At 39.4% G+C, this 21,506-nt stretch overlaps 1 protein-coding gene across 7 annotated transcripts in view; it reads left to right on the forward strand.

The window, feature by feature from the left end:
* LOC139458134 (uncharacterized) overlaps positions 1-21,506 on the forward strand; it is a 104,181-nt gene that overhangs the window by 48,369 nt on the left and 34,306 nt on the right. For 5 of the 7 annotated variants that reach the window (XR_011652656.1, XM_071239445.1, XM_071239444.1 and 2 more), the window contains exons 2-4: positions 7,218-7,302; positions 7,845-7,957; positions 19,823-19,991. Coding sequence is in view for 6 of the 7 variants with exons in the window: in XM_071239445.1 (XP_071095546.1) it covers positions 7,221-7,302; positions 7,845-7,957; positions 19,823-19,991 (364 nt within the window). In the remaining variant the exon portion in view is untranslated. The remainder of the gene's footprint in view (positions 1-7,217; positions 7,303-7,844; positions 7,958-19,822; positions 19,992-21,506) is intronic. The other 2 variants (XM_071239446.1, XM_071239447.1) reach the window with 1 other exon arrangement.

Raw genomic sequence — 21,506 nt, forward strand, 5'->3', positions numbered from 1 at the left:
TGACTGGGTTTAGATAGCCACAGTCATTTGCAGAAACTTTGAACCATTCACCAAATGCAAACGCATGTTGAAGTGTCTGACCTGGATGTAATTCAAGGTTTTGAAGTAAAACGTACTTCACCCTTGCTGGGCGAGGAGACAATGCATCTGACAAACACAAATGACTGTTCCGAAGAGAACGGTAGTTCGTCTCACAGTCAAGAGATTCATTGTTCCAAGACATGATGTGCGTCTACTGTACATATACATACATGACATCATGTCTAAATGAACAGATTTGCTGTACATGAAAGAATACACCTTTCATAAATTGTAACGGTGCTACGAACAGACTCTTCCAAATGGCCGTGTAAATGTATGTTGAGTGTCAGAAAATGAACACCATACAGCTCCCAGACTTGGTTGCAGAATTTTACCATCAGCCTGCCAGCACGGCGCCGTGAATGGCAAAACATGAGACATCTCAACGGAGGCTGTCAGCATGCCTCAGATTCGCAACTACCGGTATCAAGATTTGCTGGAACTAACTTTGTGTGTGACGTCACACATCTATCGTGCCCCTTCTCTCAGTGGCGTATGGCTATAGAATTCTTCAGGATTTCAGAGACATGAGGAGACGGGTTGAGGTCTCATGAGATCATTTGGTAGCGCCTCCACCGGGTCCAGGCATGAAAAAACGAAACACTTTTTGGTCCAAGCCTACCTCAATTTCGGCGGATCTCAAGAAGAATCTTGTCACAGTATTAGACGAAGAATTTGCAATGTTATCGTTATCGCCACGTTCAAGTTTTCTCAGCTTAGGAAGGATTTCCCCACTTCTACTTTGGAGATAGCGAACATGGCACACGCCCGGGATGAGGGTCTCCATCGTATGATGGGGTTGTCTAGGCCAACGACTATCCATATACCAGACACGCGATTGGCTTCATACAACGGAGATCCGACGAGTTCCCTCAACCTTTGGCTGTGCCTGACCTCATAGTAAGGGTTCTGTGAAACTTCCCATCAATTCTCCCTGTCTAATCGTAGTCTGTTCAACGTTGGATGAATGATGCAACGGAGAGGCGACATAATCTTTACCAAATTTGAAGATCATCACAAATTATCAGGTGAATGATCAAGCCCATTGCCATTGCTCGGTAATTCAATTATTAGACCGGGACTTCTCCTCAACTCTCGTTTTCTGTCCATGGACAACAGGATTGAGCGAGTAATATCAATGGATCTTCCCTTGACACGTGTGTCTTGTGAGGGTTTATCTATTTTAAGGGTTACATCTGAAAGTGTGCCCACCTCCATAGTGTCTGTGTTATGTATCAATTCCCTGCATTAGTACATCATATGGTATAGAAAACATATTTTTGAGGTACCTACAACAGTTACTGAAAGTATTGTCGTTCTTTGTCTTGATGGTCAGTTTGCCATGACTGTGCAGCTCGCCCTGTCAGCATCGGCTCAGCCCAGTCAAAGAGTGATTGGTCTAACGAAGCTTATTCCGAATTGTCTCCATCAGCATTTATACTCGCATAATAAAGAAACCTCTCCTAATGTTGACAGTATCATTTTATAGTGTTCGGGCCTCGACTGTCTTTGTCACATCCTCATATATCATTTTAATTGGTTAAAAACAATATCAGAACATGAGCTCGTCTTTGTGTCATGATCGGAAAATTACCGGAACCTAGTGACCGATTAAAAGATGTCAATTGATTAATTGGCGGCAACACTACCAGAAATATCCTGCCACTGTCCTCGCCCTATTGATTTCCTGCTTGTTTGCGCCGACTCTCCGACTTTCTGTCTCGATCGTTTTTAAAGCTATAACCATCAAATTAAAGGTTTTTTACTTTGGTATAAATTTGTAAGGTATTTGGGATGCAGTTTTACCTTATAACAGTATCAACTGTGTTCAAAGATCGATTTTGTGTGTGGACAAGTAAGGGTTAGTCAAGCACAGTTTAAAAATCATTCTCACATGCATTGACATAAATATTATATTGCATTTTTAATAATAGTTTTCACCCGGTGTATGTTTTATTTGGCTAAATGAAGCCCTACTACCTAAATATACCTCCAGGCATTCATTATATTATGAAACCAATTGGTAACCCATAGTTGAACAAAGAAATGAAAAGGTAAACTTTGCCTTTTTTCACAATTAATTATTTATGGGTCTAGCTCCGTCCTATCTAACATATATCCTACCAAAAACAATTGCTGCAAAATATTCATAGTCTCAGGCACTCTTAAGTGTTCCTCTCACAAGATTATGAAATTTGTGCAAATCCTTTTACGAATAGACTAATCATGAGTGAGTGAGGTGAGATAAAAACCGCTTTGAACAACATGTCATGGCAAGCCAGCTAAATGTGGGAGGAAAGGCCAAAGTGATGCAGGTCTTAGACGTTTACCACTTTGATGAAACCCACGAGCACGGTTATGGTGCTGACAAACCGAGAAACATAATCAGGTCGAACCGTGATTCAAACCCTCGACCATATGTTTCTCGTGCAACTCTTGACTATTCGATTGTGGAATTCTATTCTGTTATCAGATCAAAAAACTACGATTTCTTGTTTTTGAAATTCTCCACAAAAGCACCATTCAACATCTTACATACAAACTGAGATACAGGTGACTACTTTCAAAAGTAAGTTGTCTAATTCATGCAGAGAAAAGGGAGTTTTACCTGTCAAACATATAAATTGAAGCCAGTGTCAGACAGGAGAGATGCACCCTCTGATAACACTGCTACTGATTAAGACTAACTGAGAGATCATGTTAGAAACCTTTAAACAAATCTGATATTGATGCAGAATCCCTGTCCCCAGGTAACGCTAGCGATACATAGAATCTTTCCCTTGGCTTCTTTGTCCAACAAAGGGCACATGGTAAATAATACATTTCGTCAGTCTAAAGAAATAGACAAGAAGAACGGTGGAAGCTCACGGATGTCGTTTTTCGGAAACACCCCTGATTGTTATAGTTTAATATTTAAAAAAATATCCCTGTTGTGAAAGCATTTTCGGATTCCGCGGATACTGCGATTGCTAGCTCTTGTTGCTATGTTTCCTGGTATAACCATACACCTGTGTATTTGTTGTCATTCACTTGAAGCTCAGTTAATGAATTTATTACAGGTATATTTAGTGGTAGCACCACTCCGATTACCTGACAAAGGTTTCCATTTGGCATTTCTTGTGTCTTGTGTTCATTCACTAAACATCATTCACATTCACTAGGGGTAATCATTTAATCTGAATCCAGGTTTGAAGTGGGGTGAAATGTAAACTATGTAATATGCACGTGCAGCCCAGCAAGAGGAGTGAGATCAGTTGATTTACTTTTTTGTAAAAACAACAAACTGTGTTCAAAGGAATAGCCGATAATCCGTTGATCGATTGTTCATTGTTATCTAGTCTATGTTTTTATAAGAAACTTCGACACTATGAAAATAGTTGTCACATGGGCTTTCTCAGCCTTTGAGACTTGACACCTATGTGAAGCACCGGAAACAAACTAAGTTGAGCAACGAACACAGGTTAGAATATCCCAAAATGCTGTATACATTTTAAGATATTTAATTGTTACAGAGACACGTGGCATCGAATAAGTTTATTTTAACAGCTGCAGACGTATGGGATATTATGTGTTTGAAAGGCATTTAGGAGAGATACACACAAGGAAGAGAATGCCAACTTCTTCGTTATGAACGCCGAAGACCCGGGTTCGATTCCCGACAATGTGAAGCCCCCGCCGTGATATTGCTGGGATACTGCTAAAAGCGCCGTAAAACCATACTTACTCACTCACTCACTTTGTTACGAGGAACACAACGCTTCCGAGTGAATGGATGTCATGGGACGGAGAGCATATATATGTACATGTAACGACAACTGGCTGGCTGCAATTTGCCCATGGCTATGTCCATCCTTTCACCTATCAGTGCTAATTATCCCCGGCCACCCTTTTGCCCAGTGTCCCTTACCTATTACTTACTTACTTACTTACTTTGGAGATTTAACGTGCGCTTTCCGACTGATGCGTATTTCGCACACGGGCCCGGCCAGGCCATTTAATGTGTTTCCGAAAGGGGCGAAAGTGGTCTGTGCAACCCAAGAGGGGGGGGTTAGGGGTTGCTTATATAAAATTTGGGAATTTTGAGATTTGGAATAGATGCCGATGGGATTGGGGAGGAGAACTAAGGGAGCTGGGTATGGTGGATGTTTGTTTGTTTATGTGATTTTGATTTGGTAGGTTATTGTGTTTTTAGATGCGTTTTATTAGTTCCGTTTTTATTAAGAATACGCCTAAGGCCTTGATGTTTTCTAGTTTATTTTGTGGGTTTAGTATTGCTTTTAGAGTTAAGGCCTTGTTTAGATTGAGGGTGGTTTGTAATGCGATTCGATGTGTTAGGTAGTGTGTGCAGTGGATGAGTGCGTGTTCTGGGGTTTCTGGTTGTTTGCAGTGTGGGCAGTTACCTGTAGTGTGTTTTTAAAAAAAATTTAGGTGGTTATTTAGGTTGGTGTGTCCTGTTTGGAGTTTAGTGATTACTCTGTCGATTTTTTTGGATGGATGGAGAATTTTTGGTTTGGTTAGTGGTTTGCTAAGCACTTTTTTGATTTGGCTATTTGAGTTTAGATATAGGTTATGCCATTTTTTTTGGATTTTTTGCTTGTTTACACTTTTAATTTCTGATTTTGAGATGGGTAAGTTTAAGCTTATTTCTGGGATTTTGAGGGATAGTTTAGCTGCTTTATCGGCGTTTTCATTACCGTATATTTCTACGTGGGCGGGTATCCACAAGAAGGTTATTTGTTTGCCTGCCTTAGTTAGGTCGTTGGAGCTTTTAAGTATTTGATTTATTAATTTAGGTCGGTTTTTGGTATTTTTTTTTTTTTGAGGGCTTGCAGTCCACTTAGGGAGTCGGTAAGTATTAGGATTATTTTGTGTTTTTTTATTCTTGATTATGGAGGGCTGAGGCCATGCCCATTAGTTCTGCCGTGAATATTGATTGGTTGTTTGGGAGTCGGAAGGATTGTGTGGTTTTAGTTGGTTGTGTGGTATGGACTCCGAAACCTGTGTGTTTGGAGGTCGGATCTGAGGATCCATCCGTGTAAATGTGACACCAATTTGGCCAATTTTCGTGTATGTATGCTAGTGTGGTAGTTTTAGCTATGTTTGGGTCGGTTTGTTTATTTATTTGGCTAGCTAGTGTTGTGTCTATTTTGGGTATTTTAAGTTTAGGGGTGAAGATATTTGATTGTTTGCAGTTTTGTTTAAGATTTTTAATTTGGTGTTCATTTAGGTAGTTTGTTATTCTTTGGGATATTGGGGTAAGTAAAGGGTGTTTACGAGCTAGAGCTTGGTTTTTGGGGCTGATGTTTTGGTTTATTAAGTTTTGGATGAGAGGGTTTGATTGGGACGCGGCCCAGAAATTTAAGCTTAGCTGTTCCCTGCGTAGACTTAGTGGCATTTCTCCTGTTAAGGCCTGAAGTGAAGTGTAGGGGGTGCCATGTTGGGTGCGTGTAATTAGTTTGAGAGCCTGATATTGTATTGAGTCAAGTTTTTTAGATAGAGAGTTGTTTAGGGTGTTGTATATGGCGCAGCCGTAGTCTAGTTTTGATCTAATTAGTGATATGTAGAGAGAGAGGAGGGTATCCTTGGATGCTCCCCAGTTAGAGCCAGTTAGGCATCTTAGGGTGTTTAGGTCTTTACTGCATTTAGTTGTTAGGTTTTGGATGTGAGCATCCCAGGTGAGATGTTCATCGAAAATAAGTCCTAAGAATTTGGTTTGTTTTTGAAATTTGATTGTTTGATTGTCTAGCTGGAGGATTGGGGAGGCGGGTTTCATGTTTTTATGTTTGAATACTATTCCTGTTGTTTTTTCTGAGTTAAGGGAGAAGCCCCATTTGTCAGCCCATTGTTGTATTTTATTAAGAGATTTTTGGAGTAAATTTTGGACCATGTTCATGCTTTTAGTGCGGATCCAGATGGCTCCATCATCCGCGAATTTTGATGTGTTTACTTTAGGGGATAGGCTCTCGAATAGATCGTTTATCATTGTATTGAAGAGGGTGGGGCTGAGGATACTGCCCTGTGGAGTACCATTTTCTAGGGGACATTGGTCCGATAGAGTTTGGTCTATACCCACGGTTATTTTACGATTGTTTAGGAAGTCCTGGATGTAGTTTATTATCTGACCTTTGAGTCCTATTTTTTTAAGTTTTTGTATCAGCCCATCGTGCCATACCATGTCGAAAGCTTTAGAGAAGTCTAAGAAGATGCCTGTGGTATATTGTTTATTTAGTTGTCCTGTCTTAATACCTATTACTTATCTATGATGCTTAAGTACTGGCTTCCATACCATCAGCGCTAATTACTGTAAAGTGTTGGCTTCCATTGTCTATTGCTAATCACCTATCAACACTAATCATTTGTTGGCTTCCCTTGTTAGTTTCCACCCTTTGTTATCTTATTAATTTTGGTGTCCTTACATGTACATATACTCAACAACAAAAGTTCCCGTGACACCAATATTTTCGTGTGTTTTTTCAAACAAGTAAAGTTTTGTTATCAATATTGTACTACATGTATGGAATCAAGTCGCAAAAACGCAACTGTTACAGAAAAGCATGTGTTGGTTTCCATTGCCTATAGCTAATCACCTATCAGCGCCAAACATCTGTTGGCTTCCCTTGTTACTTTCCACCTTTTGTTATCTTATTAATTTTGTTTTCCTTATATGCCTCATGACATGATAGAGAAGTTGACATCCATATATTATTTTACTTGTATGGGATATTGTCCCTTTATGCATCCACGCATGCATTCCTCGAACAAGGTAGCTGCCTTAATTTATAATACAACTTTGGTAGGTTGTTATTGAGATATTTGCATTTTGTCTTCATGCATTTGCTGTTGCATTGAATATAATCATTCTTGTTCCTCTACGTCTTGGTTGTGAAGCTCTCCGATGCGAGACAGGCGTTGTTTTCACAAGTCTTTTTCTTTGTAATCGTGTATATGCTACAGTCAATGTGTACAAGGTGATTCACTCAGTCAATTTGTAAAATAACTGAACAAGGCTTTTAATATTAATTAACCAGTCCCGAGAAATTGCTGTAGATCAGTGCCCATTTGAATATTTTACCATGTATCATTCTGCATGTCCACATGGTCCATAACCAAATCACACGAAAAATGTCTTATTTCAGCAGATGGGTTCGAGTTCGAGAGAAATGGGCGGACGGACAATTCTGATTATTCTGTTTATGATGCCGACCTTGGTGAAAACTGAAGGTACTTTGGTACTTTATTTTGAATGCTTAAGGCTAAATGGTAATAACTGAATTACAGATGCCACTTATATAGGAAACAAGTGCTAGTGTACTGTATCTTGTCACAGGTCTGATTTGCTGATGTGTGTGTTATGATTATTATGACACAATGGTAATCACTGAGTTATAAACATCACTTATATACAGAGCGATGTTCTAGGGCTCTAATAGTTCTGATTATAAATACTAATTGAGTCACCTCAGTCACTAAAGATTAAAATATTTATGTGGTACAAATGCCTGGGTTGCTAAACATTTGCGTAAATGACAATGACAAGATTCAACAATGAGCACTCAATGTGGTCAGATAATCATAACACACACATCAGCGATCAGACTTTCAGTAAATAATGGATTTGTGGACAAGAATGTAACTTATATTATTATTTATAACACACAACAGCAAATCAAAATCAGTTCTGTCAATAAGAAATATTATTTGCCATCTAAAATTATGTTTTAGTGTAAACTTACACAATGAACATTGTTATTGTTTGTTTTTAGATCTTCAGGGATTTGTGGACAAGGAGGTTGCTTTCAACACAAGTGTCTTGCTGAGGCAGCTTACTATACGTTTTAATGGAACAAAAATAGCAAGTTCTTCAAGTATAGCAAAAGTAAGTGATACAGATTACAAAACTGTTTAATCCTTCCTTTGTAAGAAAACTATATAGATAAAGGTTGACTAAGTTGTATATTTCACAATAATTAAATTTTCGTTGAGTTGTGTATCGTCGGGCACAGGACATTTAGCGAAATTCATGCAATCCAGCTGGTCTTGTGTACCACATAAAGTGTGAATGTGGCGACTCATATGTAGGTGAAACTTCAAGACCTCTCAACCAACGCTTAAAGGAACATCATGCCTCTGTCCTAAAAACACCCTCTAAATCTGCTATCTCTGACCACACCCAAATCTACCCCAGCCACAATATTAAGTGGGACAACTTCAAAATCTTAACAACAAACAAGAAAGACCTAAAGCTCAGAAAAATTAAAGAAGCCTTTTACATCAAAAGAATTCAGCCAGCCATAAACAGAGATCAATGATACTACATCCCTCCAGCTTACCATGATCTGATCAGCTCGCCAAAACATCACTGAACTATTATCCCCCCACTGGCTTCCCATTCATTCCTTCTTAGTAATCCTTGTGTTAATCCCATACCCATCAATCAGTGTACATCAACCCTATCTCTTGTATAAACTTGTCTTATCATAACTACCTATCAATCAGTGTACATCAACCTTATCTGCTATATAAACATCTATCTATTGTTATGTATATATATCATGCTCATACCTAGTTTGTACAAAACTAGATCAAAACTAGACTACGGCTGCGCCATATACAACACCCTAAACAACTCTCTATCTAAAAAACTTGACTCAATACAACATCAGGCTCTCAAACTAATTACACGCACCCAACATGGGACCTCCTACACTTCACTTCAGGCCTTAACAGGAGAAATGCCACTAAGTCTACGCAGGGAACAGCTAAGCTTAAATTTCTGGGCCGCGTCCCAATCAAACCCTCTCATCCAAAACTTAATAAAACAAAACATCAGCCCCCAAAACCAAGCTCTAGCTCGTAAACACCCCTTACTTACCCCAATATCCCAAAGAATAACAAACTACCTCAATGAACACCAAATTAAAAATCTTAAACAAAACTGCAAACAATCAAATATCTTCACCCCTAAACTTAAAATACCCAAAATAGACACAACACTAGCTAGCCAAATAAATAAACAAACCGACCCAAACATAGCTAAAACTACCACACTAGCATACATACACGAAAATTGGCCAAATTGGTGTCACATTTACACGGATGGATCTTCAGATCCGACCTCCAAACACACAGGTTTCGGAGTCCATACCACACAACCAACTAAAACCACACAATCCTTCCGACTCCCAAACAACCAATCAATATTCACGGCAGAACTAATGGGCATGGCCTCAGCCCTCCATAATCAAGAATCCAAAAAACACAAAAAAATCCTAATACTTACCGACTCCCTAAGTGGACGCAAACCGACCCAAATTAATAAATCAAATACTTAAAAGCTCCAACGACCTAACTAAGGCAGGCAAACAAATAACCTTCTTGTGGATACCCGCCCACGTAGGAATATACGGTAATGAAAACGCCAATAAAGCAGCTAAACTATCCCTCAAAATCCCAGAAATAAGCTTAAACTTACCCATCTCGAAATCAGAAATTAATAGCGTAAACAAGCAAAAAATCACCAAAAAATGGCATAACCTATATCTAAACTCAAATAGCCAAATCAAAAAAGTGCTCAGCAAACCACTAACCAAACCAAAAATTCTCCATCCATCCAAAAAAATCGACAGAGTAATCACCAAATTCCAAACAGGACACACCAACCTAAATAACCACCTAAAAAAATTTAAAAAACACACTACATGTAACTGCCCACACTGCAAACAACCAGAAACCCCAGAACACGCACTCATCCACTGCACACACTACCTAACACATCGAACCGCATTACAAACCACCCTCAATCTAAACAAGGGCCAAGGGTAAAGTAATGGTAAAAATCGTACTGTCTTAAATCAAAATTATCTTTGGTTTTGAGCAAGGTTACTTGAAGCCAAAATGGAGATGGCTTGAAATCTTGAATTAATATCTGAAGATCATTAAATATATTTTTCCGAAATCCTTTACAAATACATTGTATTAAATTGGGAGAGCAACTAATGGAGGCTCGATTGGAGATCGTGAGCGGGAGGAATGTCCTCTACACTGTAATGGTAGCAACGGAGTGATATCTAGAGGTTCAAAGGTGTTATGAACCTCAAGAGGAACATTCAATGACAAAGACTCCTCGACATATTTAAGCGCCCTTGCTTCTTTTCGTCTTTGTTTTTTTTCCTGTGTTCGTGAGATGTCTAGAGTTTTGAGGTCAGTTACAGAGTCTGGTTGAATTGTGGGTTCTGGTAAAGGTATAACTTCTTGCAGCAGTTCGGTTTGTGAAGCTGATGAAGATGAGGTGCAGATGTCAGCATCTATTTGATATAAAATTGTCTGGTCAGTGGATACCCAGCTACTAGCTGTTTGACAGCTATTATCAACCTTGATAGGAGAAGAGGAGATTGCAGCAGAATAGGTCCGTGAAGAAGTGGAAGTTGTTGATTCCTTTGTACCCAACCTGTTTGCGTCTGTAAATGATTTGTGTATTTCAGTTATAGTATTTTAGTTTGTGTCACAAAAGAGGGACATGATTAAGAAGTGGACATGTGATCACCGCTGTAGTTTGCACATTTGATGGTATCTGTGCAGTGCTATCATGGGCCTTACTTCAGCGGGAGCAAACTTGGGTATGGCTACAGGATTTGCTCCATGTCCAAATTGCTGACATTTAAAGCAATGGAGTGGATTTGGAATATATACATTCACTCGGATGTTGAAATAACCAGCTTTAAATGGAGGAAGAAGCTTAGTTAGGATAAATGTGAAAAGGTATGTAGTTGATTTAATGATGGTGTCACCATCTTTCCTGGTGAGCCGTTTCACAGAAGATACATCTTGAGTCTGCAACAATCCCTTCTTCAGACATTTCTGAAGGGCACTCTGCATGGCCACGTACAATGCCTTTATATGCATTGAGTGTTTTGTGCACAGAGACAACAATCTCTGTATTTGCAAAATGATCAGCGTTGAGTAGATTCAGAGATTGCTGTCTCCTTGCACACTCCACAAGCAGTGAACCAGACCAGAGACGAGTAACATTCTTCACAGTATCGCAAATTGATTTTGAAACTACAAAGGGGTTGAGTTTGAGAGGCTCACAATCAATCCCTTCGACAACCAGAAATTTTGGCCAAGAATCCATATTTTGTACAGAATCCTCATCAGAAGTAATTGCAGGATCTATATCAATGTGCCTTCTTTCTTTTGTTGAGAACCAATGATCTATGGGGAAGCCATAATGAAAATAGGATATTTTAGCACCCCTGCTCCCCACCCATCATAGAGTGTCTACAAGGAAGCCGACTACAAACACCAGAGTTACAGGCACGCTATACTCGAGCAATACAGACACAGGTAGCTAAGAGAGTCAAACAAAATAAAAATCAGGCTGGTTCTGCCAATGGCAATTTTCTGAAGACAAAAAGAACTCAGGGGTTAATAATGCCAGATTGGCACAGAACTCGAGGCAGGTTTTTAACTTAATCCAAAATACGATGGGTTCCATATATCTCTGCGGAACAGAAGGTTACATATATAATGAACTGCAAACGAAACGTCACTCCATGTAACATTGCATGAATAGTTTTCATTAAAATATCTAGGTAATTTTTGTCAAAGTTTCTAAAATTTAACATTACCTTGTTCGAAAAAAATGAAATTTGGTGATGAAAAACAAAGCAGATGACAATAAAACCGATCGCCCAAACGCATCACTGCAACGGCCATGGTAACTCGATGCACGTGAGTTTCGTGCAAATTGAAATGCACATGCGTTCCCACATTTCTTGCCATAAAAATCCACCCAGATCGGAAAACATCGACAGCGAATCAGCGACATCAAGCCTTTGGACGATGCAAGTTGGACAAACCACCCAGCAAGTAGCCAATGCATTTCAAGTCCACGTAAGGACAATAAACATGCTCCAACAATGGTACCAGACCACCAACACTACAGATGACCGACCACGTAGTGGAAGACCAAGGGTCACCACACAACGCCAGGATCGTCAGATTGTGTGACAGCATCTTCAAGATCGCATTGTTACTGCTGCGGAAACTGCTCGACAGACCATGGGGACACACCAGCGACACATTAGTGCGGACACCGTGCGTCGACGATTGATGAGCAGACACCTCCACTGTCACAGGTCACACGGAGGATCCATTCTGACACCACGTCTTCAGTCGGCAACACAGCACCAGCATTGGCGCCACCAGCATTGGAGAAGAGTCCTCTTCTCAGACGAGAACCGTTACAGTATCTCAACAGCAGCTGGCAGAGAGAGAGAGAGCTGGGCGACGCCGTGGGGAATGTTATTCTGATGCTTGTGTTGTTGAGAGAGACTCTCAGGGTGGTCCGAGCATCATGGTGTGGGATGGAATTGGTCTTGCACAGAGGGTCGCCCCTTTTGGTCTCCTAGAACATCGGTCCAGGAAGAGGCAATGGTGTAACAGCAGCTCGGTACATTGATCAAGTCTTGATCCCACTCGGAATACCTCATTTGGCATGTTGCCACAACCACGAGTTACAGCAGAATGGCATCAGAACCATGCAGTGGCCTACCCTCAGTCCCGATTTAAATCACATTGAACACATGTGGGACGAGAATCAAACTGCACCGACAACTGCAGCTGAACTGCGTCAGGCGTTCCTCAGAGTGTGGGCTCAAGTGCCTATGACCTTCATCAACCGCCTCATCAATTCCATGTATCGACGTTGCACGGCAGTCATCAATGCACATGGCGGACACACGACATACTGACTTGTGATGCCATTTTCTGAGAGACTAATGTTGTGTTTCATTTCAAGAACATTTGACACTTTAATTTCAACCTTGATGATCAGTTTTGCCAAAGTTCATCTTTTTATCTAGAGAAGTGCAAGGTTGTGCTTTCAGATTTGCCATCCTCCCCTTTTAAATGCTGACAGAGTCAAAATTACGAAATATAGTTCCTGTGACATTGAATAAGATATAATGCAAGCTTGTGCTCGATTGGTGAGAGATCAGGGGAAGGAGCCGACCAGGGTATGACATTCACGTTGTTTTGTTGAAGAGAATCCTGAACAAGTCGAGCAATAGGAGGCATGTTGATAGGTAATGCCCTGGCCATGACGACGGTAGAACAACAGGGCCGATGATCTCGTCGCGGTAGCGCTGTCCATTGACATTTCCCTCTACCACTATCAAACAGGTCCTCTGTCTTGCTGTAATCCCACCCCATACCATAACGCTCATCTTCTCCTATGACACAATGATTGACGTAACGTTCACCTCGACGTCGGTTCACTCGAATCCGTCCATCGCTGTGGCTGAGGTGAAAACGAGACTCGTCAGTGTATAGAACTTGTCCCCACTGCATGGCCGTCCAGCGTAGACGCTGTCTGCACCGCTGTAGACGTGCTTGACGGTTGTTACCTGTCAAAATGGGACGTCTGGCGGGTCTTCTGGCGACAATCCCTGCACATCTGGGGCGGAGACGTACGGTTTGTGAAGATATTCGTCTAAGGCCAGGGATGCTTCTTTCAGTCTCTGTTGCTGGCTGGAATCGATTTCGTAGGTGTGTTGTCTTGTCGATTATTGGTTAGGCGTGGCCTGCTACTCCAGGGATGGTCTCTGACTGCATTTGTCTGTTGCCAACGTTGCCATAAACACCAAATGGTGTTTCTGTGGACGTTAAATTGTCTTGCAACATCACGTTGACTCGATCCTGCTTTAAGCATACCAATGGCTCGCAGAAGCTCATTTTCGGACATGCGGGGCATTTCGTAATGTTTAGTAATTGCGTAATTTTGTTGTTTTTCTGAGTGGTTGTTGTCAGCACCATGGTAAACAATGCATACGCACTCCCGTTAAGGCACATGTTTTTTGTACCCTTTCTTGGCAGTGAAATGCATGGGGCTTGCATAAAAGTCTACTTTTGCATGGAATGCATGCTTTTCTGTAGCAGTTGAGTTTTTGTGACTTGATACCATACATGTACTACAATGTTGAAAAACAAACTTTACTTGTTTGAAAAAAACACTAAAATATTGGTGTCACAGCAACTTTTGTTGTTGAGTATATTTGCAATATTATATACATGTACAATGCAAATGTATATTTTGTCATGATTGCGTAAATATCCAGGTGAGCGATACAGGCCCTATGGGCCTCTTGTTAGATTCCCTCTCTATATACAGACTTCCTAAAAGGGTTTATGTCCCTTAACCCTTTTAACTGATTTCCATCAAACTTACTGTTTTACAAAGGTTATTTCTCGATATTCTGCAAGATAACCTCGTTACTATCCTGATACCACAACGACGGAAAGGGGGACTCAGTAGATCAGACCCTGTCGTAGATGGTGGTTTGTTGTTAGAATGGTCCAATAACGGAGTTTTAGGCATAAAATAATGGACATTTTGTTGCAGTATTACGGATATGACAGTTAAGCATACACCAGTACCATATGCTATTACAAACAACAGGAATTCTAATGCAATGATGTTTTGTTAAAATAAGCCGTAGGTTTCCCGAGTAACGAGTCAAAATTAGCCACTGAAGGTTATATATTTTTCGGATATGACCTTTTCTATAGCAGTTTAAGCATATCCTTTAGTAAGACCAATGCGAAAAAGAACATTAGACATACGGCCTGTAGAGTATTTCATGTCAGTTAAGAACCGACCATTCGATCTTCTAGGGAGCTGACGTAAGCTCTCCCCGGAACTTCGTACCAGGTGAGCTGTAAATGCTATCTTTCGACATACATGTATTTTAAGAATAAATCGTATTTGATTGTGAATAGCTTTCGCATGACGGATGACGCACGCCGTTCAAAGACGAATGGCAATACGTCGCATAATCCTTTCGGGCATCTTGCATGCATGGAAAAAAAAAAGAAAGCAAACTAGAACTGTCCTATGGAGAAGGTATGTCGTACAGTGTCTGTAACTACACCTACGCACATATCTGAAAGAAATCGATGTAGTAGTTTAGACGTTGTCCAGACAAATTGAAATGACGAAGAAATAAAAGGCAATAACTCCGTTCAAATGAAAAAAACAAACAATTCCAATGTGCCCCAAAACATGCTGAAGTGGCCACGCATACAAAGAGCAATTGAAATCAGTCAATTAGTTTAGAAGGAATTGTCAGGAAAGTTATTTACTGCGGACGGACCGACAGACAGGCGGACACGCTGATTCCATTATACCCCCTAACTTCGTTGCGGGGGTGCAATGAACTAATATTCTACCATGAATTTGGAATTTACTCGGTTCTGATTGGTCAATTGAAACAGCTGGTTTGACGGCCGCATCACCGCGGAAGCTAATATTCATAGAATAGTACTATTTTCAGTCATTGTCGGTAGGCATATTTAAATAACTATATCTACAATTACAGGTTACAAAATGCACAAATGCGGTTACTACAATATTCAAAGGATGTGTGGCAATACATTTCGTGCAGAAAAACACGACAGAAATCAACAAAGGGAATGTATTTACGTTTTGGAGACAACAGAGACCTTGAAATTTTGGCGCTTTTCTATATACGACTGTGACGTCATATATTTTGCGTCACAACGAGCGATATGACGTCATAATGGTGACGTGAGATGTAGAGCGAAAGCCTTGCAAAGCTTGCTTTGTTTTCTAAGGGATGGCCACCTCATGTTAGCTTACCAAGTTGCCGTGCTTATATGCTTTCAATGCCTGTCATATGTTCGAGTGAAGTATTACGGAGTAAACAAACTGCTTGAGTATATACAGCACCATATTTTGTTCGGTGATTTCGTAATTCAGATCGATAACCCACTCAAAACACTGAACTCAACCCATGCCGATTCACTCAGTATATTTGCTAACACCAAAGAGTTCGCGTTTTATTTAGTCATGGTAGAATGGAGATAAACATACTGTGTTTTCAATGTAGAGCTAGGTTACCTGTAGATTTAACCGCGCTAAATTTAACATTTGAAACCTCACGCTGCGCGTTCGGTTCCAAATTGAATTTAGCGGGGTTAAATCTACAGGTAACCTAGCTCTACATTGAAAACACAGTATGTTTATCTCCTAAATCTAATTAAATGACATACATGAGGGTTTTCAAAAGGAATTCATAAATATATAGTAGTTACAAAATGGCGACTGTGAGATCATCTTAGATTTCTGAATTAGGTTATATTACTGGATGTTGTGCTGATCATCCAAACCTACTTTCATAAAGAGCACTGTGCTTTGTGTGTAAAAATATATCTCAATATCTTTTAACGAAATCGAACAACTGCATTTCGACGAATCAGATGCCTCGTTACATTGCCGTGATAGGTAATAAAACTTATTCGGTTTAGTCCTGAAATACAGTCAGCTCTGCACATGACCCTTCCGTTTCCATGGAAGCGAGGTAGTAACATAAATTAAGTCATATTGTATAGTGTCCCTCGATACACCTTTGTACCAAGATTTAACCCAATCGGCTAAATGACACGTCAGTTATGACCCATAAAGAAAACTTGTAAATAACGACCAGGTTGTCGTCGAGAGGTTTTTGGAATATGAAAGGTGCAGTGCATTTACGCAAGTTCCATGGCTCTACTTTTTGTTGTTCCTGAGAAAACGCGCAAAGTTGAACGAAGAATACACTCTTCAAAGAAAGAAACGCACAGGTAGATTGGAGTATTTGTGTTATTACAGCATCGGCGTAAAACAAGTACTTTTCTGTATTCATATTGATAATAGGGTCTTGCGATGACAGTAGTGTATTAAGCTTCAGAATACTTGGAAAGATGTAAAATCTAGATTTCATGTAACTTTGCCAAAGATGGCTATAACCTGGACGAATTAAGAAAAAGCGATATTCATCTTTGATATGGTTTCGGTTACAAACATTACATTTTCTAAATTCACGAGGAATATTGAAATTTCTAAATTGTGAGAACTGAGCCGAAAACGAGTCAATGTGGTCCTGAATTTATTTACAGTTATACTACTCAAATAGTTCTCACATGAAATTGATGTTTTAAACTGTGCATAAAAAGCCATTTGAGGGCTTTCAGATAAATCACTACGCCAAATCTGAAAAAAAAGTTTTAACCGCTGACGTAACATATTTAAAAATACGGTTTTATTACCATATGCTTTTAAGTACCAGACATCAGAAAATCCTAATCTGAAAATAGTTTAAAGGTTCGTTACCGAATTTACGTCGCCCTGTTCATCGTACAGCCGCAAAATATTGTAACAGTTTTGTGGGTAAACGATATTCCTGCACATTATAAAGAGATTGCCAATATTTGACACATTTCAAAACAAGCGACTGAATAGAACATCTACCACACTCGGTTCTATGTCACTGAACCCCCAAATTTCAGCCCCGAATGAAAGTATTGGTGCTATCTTTGTTTAAAAATATTAAGTAAACGTGAGGCGAGTATGGTTTCAAGGAATGTATACTAATTAACAGGACCACGAACACCTTTCTCGCCTTAATTGCAATATTATTTAAGCATTCGACCTCAATAATCTATTGTTAAAGTCAAGATAACTGTATCCAGTAACTACTTTATACGCGTTTCCGTCATAATACCATTATTTATAACGAGATAAACCTCCCATATCTTTGAAAAACAACTGTTTTTGTTTTCGATAGATTCACTGACATTTCCCATGTACAACAGAAATCATGAAAGATATTCAACTTCATTTGTACGTCGTTGACAGTATTGCCAAGCACATTAAGGACTTCCGCAGATTGAAGTAGAAAAATATGAATTCATTCCGGATGTAACTGACCATGTTGTTCCAAAGGGACAAAACATACACCCTTGCCACACACCCATGAAACAACAAATGTAACAGATACTCAGTTGTTTGAACGAACACAAGCCTTAACATTACCGGACATGAGACGTAACATTTTATTCATTTTTAGCACTCAAGCCATGTTTGTACAATAGCTTCCATAGATGACGCTGAATGAAGTCGAATGCTTTAGAGAAATCAATAAATGCTACATAAAATTTACCTCATTTACGTGAAAAAAAACGCTGAATGACAGAGTTTAAAACAGAACAGTTATCGATAGATGAATAACCTTTTCGAAACCCCGACTGACTTTCATATATTTTATCAAGTGTTGCAATACTAAGGATGCTAGTACTCATTAGGAGGCTCATATCCCTATAATTATTAGGAACAGAGGCGTCCCCTTAACTATCCCAGTAGCCCAACATTCAGGGAAAACACCGTTTTGATAAATGCTGTTAAATATGATTTCAAAATAAGGTATTATAACAGCGGATGAATGTTTTAGATATTCACTAAGAATGTCTTCAAGACCAGCTGATTTATTATGTTTCTTGCCACTGATGCTTACACAAAGTTCTGATCTGGTGACTGGGGAATCTTATATGTCAATTTTCAGTTCGTGCATATAACCTTTACATGTCACTATGTCTTCAACCTCGGCAAGATTATCCTGAAATACCATTGATTCAGAATTCAGCGACGAGAGTGAGTGAGTGAGTTAGTAGGGTTTAACAGTATTCCAGTTATATCGCGGCGTGTCAGCTTAATGTGGTAGGAAAGCCCGAAGAGATGCAGGTCTCAGACGTTTACCATTTTGGTGAAACCCACGAGCACGGGTATGGTGCTGACACAACCTAGAAACATAATCGGGGCGAACCGGGATTCGAACCCACAATTATTGGTTTCTGGCGTGCTGAAGGGACGCAACTCTGCACAGCGAATCGTGGCGCTTAGACGCTTAGCCACCCGTACCCTCTCAGTGACGATAAATAGCCCCACCAGTCTTGTATATCAATAGAGTTGGGGCTTTGTGGTAGTCCAGAAACACGTTTTATACTGCATTATGTAGGTCACCCCTTTTACATTGTGCATACTGGTTCTTTTTGATTCCACACAGTTATCTATATTCACTGCACTTAATAAGGTATGAGGTATGAGTTATCTTTAGTTTCTTCGCCATATAGCTGGAATGTTGCTGAGTACGGCGTTAAACAACAAACAAACAAAACAAACAAATAAATCCAAGAACAATGACCGAAACATCTGGGTTCTCTTCCTGTGTACTCAATAGAAAATACAGTAAAATCTCATCCCCGTTTAGTCTTTCATGGTTATCTGCGACTGGAGCTGATGTTCATCACCTTCCAGAGTAATAGCTGGCATGTCCTCAATAACAAGCCTACCATTCTTATAATAGCCCCTCTTGTTCTCAGATCTTAGCAAAGTCAGTTTCTCACGTTGTTGCTTATTACGAATAATTACAAGAAACCAAGCAAAAACAATAAAAAAACGTGAAAATATCAAAAAGTAACCTATATTACCAATCAAACTTTGTTTATAAGAATATTTTACAATAATGAGCGATATGTACGCTATTAACCCTTAATGTAAAAAAAAAAAATTACTTTAAGGGTTGCCGGTTATTACTCTTAATGTAAATATAGTAATCAGATGTTATTGCAATCGTCTTAACAGTCACCATTGTGCATAGTCTTGTTAGTCAAACAGTAGTTATGTGTGTTTGCTACTCAAGCTCATGTCAGCAATATTGAAGAATAAGGGTAGGTAAACGTTCGGAAGACTACGCGACAAGGTCGTGAAAGTAAATAAAGACCTGATTATGTTGCTATTCACTCACCTGGCGTTTATGCATATACATGTAGCATGTATACGTTTTATGTTGCAATACGTATGTGAATATGTATCACTATTGTTTTATCTATTGTTTTAAATCTTCAGAAATCATGGAACGATTATCTCGATGCATCTTACAAGGGACGTCTGCATCTTAAGGAAAACAAAATCGTTTTGAAGCCTTTGAGGCTGAATGACACGGGATGCTACCAGATTGCTGAAACGTTGAATAATGGAGATCGTCTGACGTATGAATATAACTTAACAGTAAATGGTAAGTAAATCTATTTTAAATTACCTAGTTCATGAAGCCATAGTCCAAAATCTGACAAGGAGAGAGTATCCTTTGATCTTATCTTATTTTCACTTGCCAGACAATACTTTAAGGAGATGATAGGCACATATTTGTGAATATTGTGTATATAACTAAATTTTGACAACTGAATCTAAAGGAAAAATGTATCTCCTGGACAGTTACAACATCACTTCATCTGACACTTGACGGATGACAAAGTTGATGTAACTAAACAACTTCTATGTTTACTGTGGTATTAGAAGCTGTTGTCTTTTAACTAAGATGACGGTCCCTCGAAACTGGAATATGTTAAAGTATAAAATTAAATTTCCAATACCTTAGCACTGAGATAAACTTGCGAATACCCTCCCTCTTTGACATCGTTCCCATACATCCGCCGATGTCAGCCAAGAGTTCTTTTCGTTTTTTACGAAGAAGCAAACAGCTTCCCCTGATTATGAAGGCATTGAAGAAACACAGGACTGTGATTGAAACTTCCACCCCTAAAATTAATAAAGTCCCCCTCAAATTAATTAATTAAAAGGATTAAAGAAGCAATGCATACATAGACGGGCGGAACTCGTTCCAATGCAAGGACGATGCCCAGCCAGATAAACGTATGCGATGTACGTACCACAAAAACAGCATGTTTACGGGGAATTGCACAGAAAATTACCGGACCAGTACACTCAGAACGCATGTAATATCAAAGGGTCACACATAGCCTAGCCAATAAAGCAGAGAAATTGAAAACAAGTGAAGTAAGTGAATTTTTGGACGTGAAAAGGGACAAGGTCTATTTCCAGAGGGAGGGTATCTGATCTCAACTTTGCAAGAACACTACGATGATACCTATTAGATATAGATCGAACAAATGTTGAAGCTTCTACAGTAGTTTTAAATAATCTAAATGTTCTAGATTAAGTTGGCCAGTTTCATTATACAGACCTGAAAGCCAAATATCATGATCAATAGCAATCAAGCTATTTTATTATTATTAAGATCTCTCAGGGCAATGTGGAACACGTCAATTGACGGCAAATTCAATATATGGATTAAATTGATTATTGTATTTTCCAATGATTTACAGAATTTAAAAGACCAACATTTTACTACATTCACAATTGGTGATCATAATGGGTCTGCCATATTCAGTTATCTGCAAAAACGGATTACATCAACCAACCAACCCATCTCACTGCAGATGGCCAAATGTGGCTTGTTTTGAATAGGATTTATACCACTAAATTGTCAAGTTCCCCAAATCGCAGATCCATAAGATACAACTGGCAGTACCATGTTACTGTATAGAATATTGGAAACATCACATGGTATGCCACTTACTGATTTAAGACATATCACACTACCTTTCTTTTGTCATTGTTTATCCATCACAAGTTAATCTCTCTCGTGTATGCAACTGGGGTTACTGTTGATCCTCCACCTATCATATATATTCTCAACCATGTTCATAATTCAACCTTGCTTGACATT

Source organism: Haliotis cracherodii, unplaced genomic scaffold (assembly GCF_022045235.1).
Source record: "Haliotis cracherodii isolate W230 unplaced genomic scaffold, xgHalCrac1.p SCAF_12, whole genome shotgun sequence".
In the NCBI taxonomy this organism is placed as follows: Eukaryota; Metazoa; Mollusca; class Gastropoda; order Lepetellida; family Haliotidae; genus Haliotis; species Haliotis cracherodii.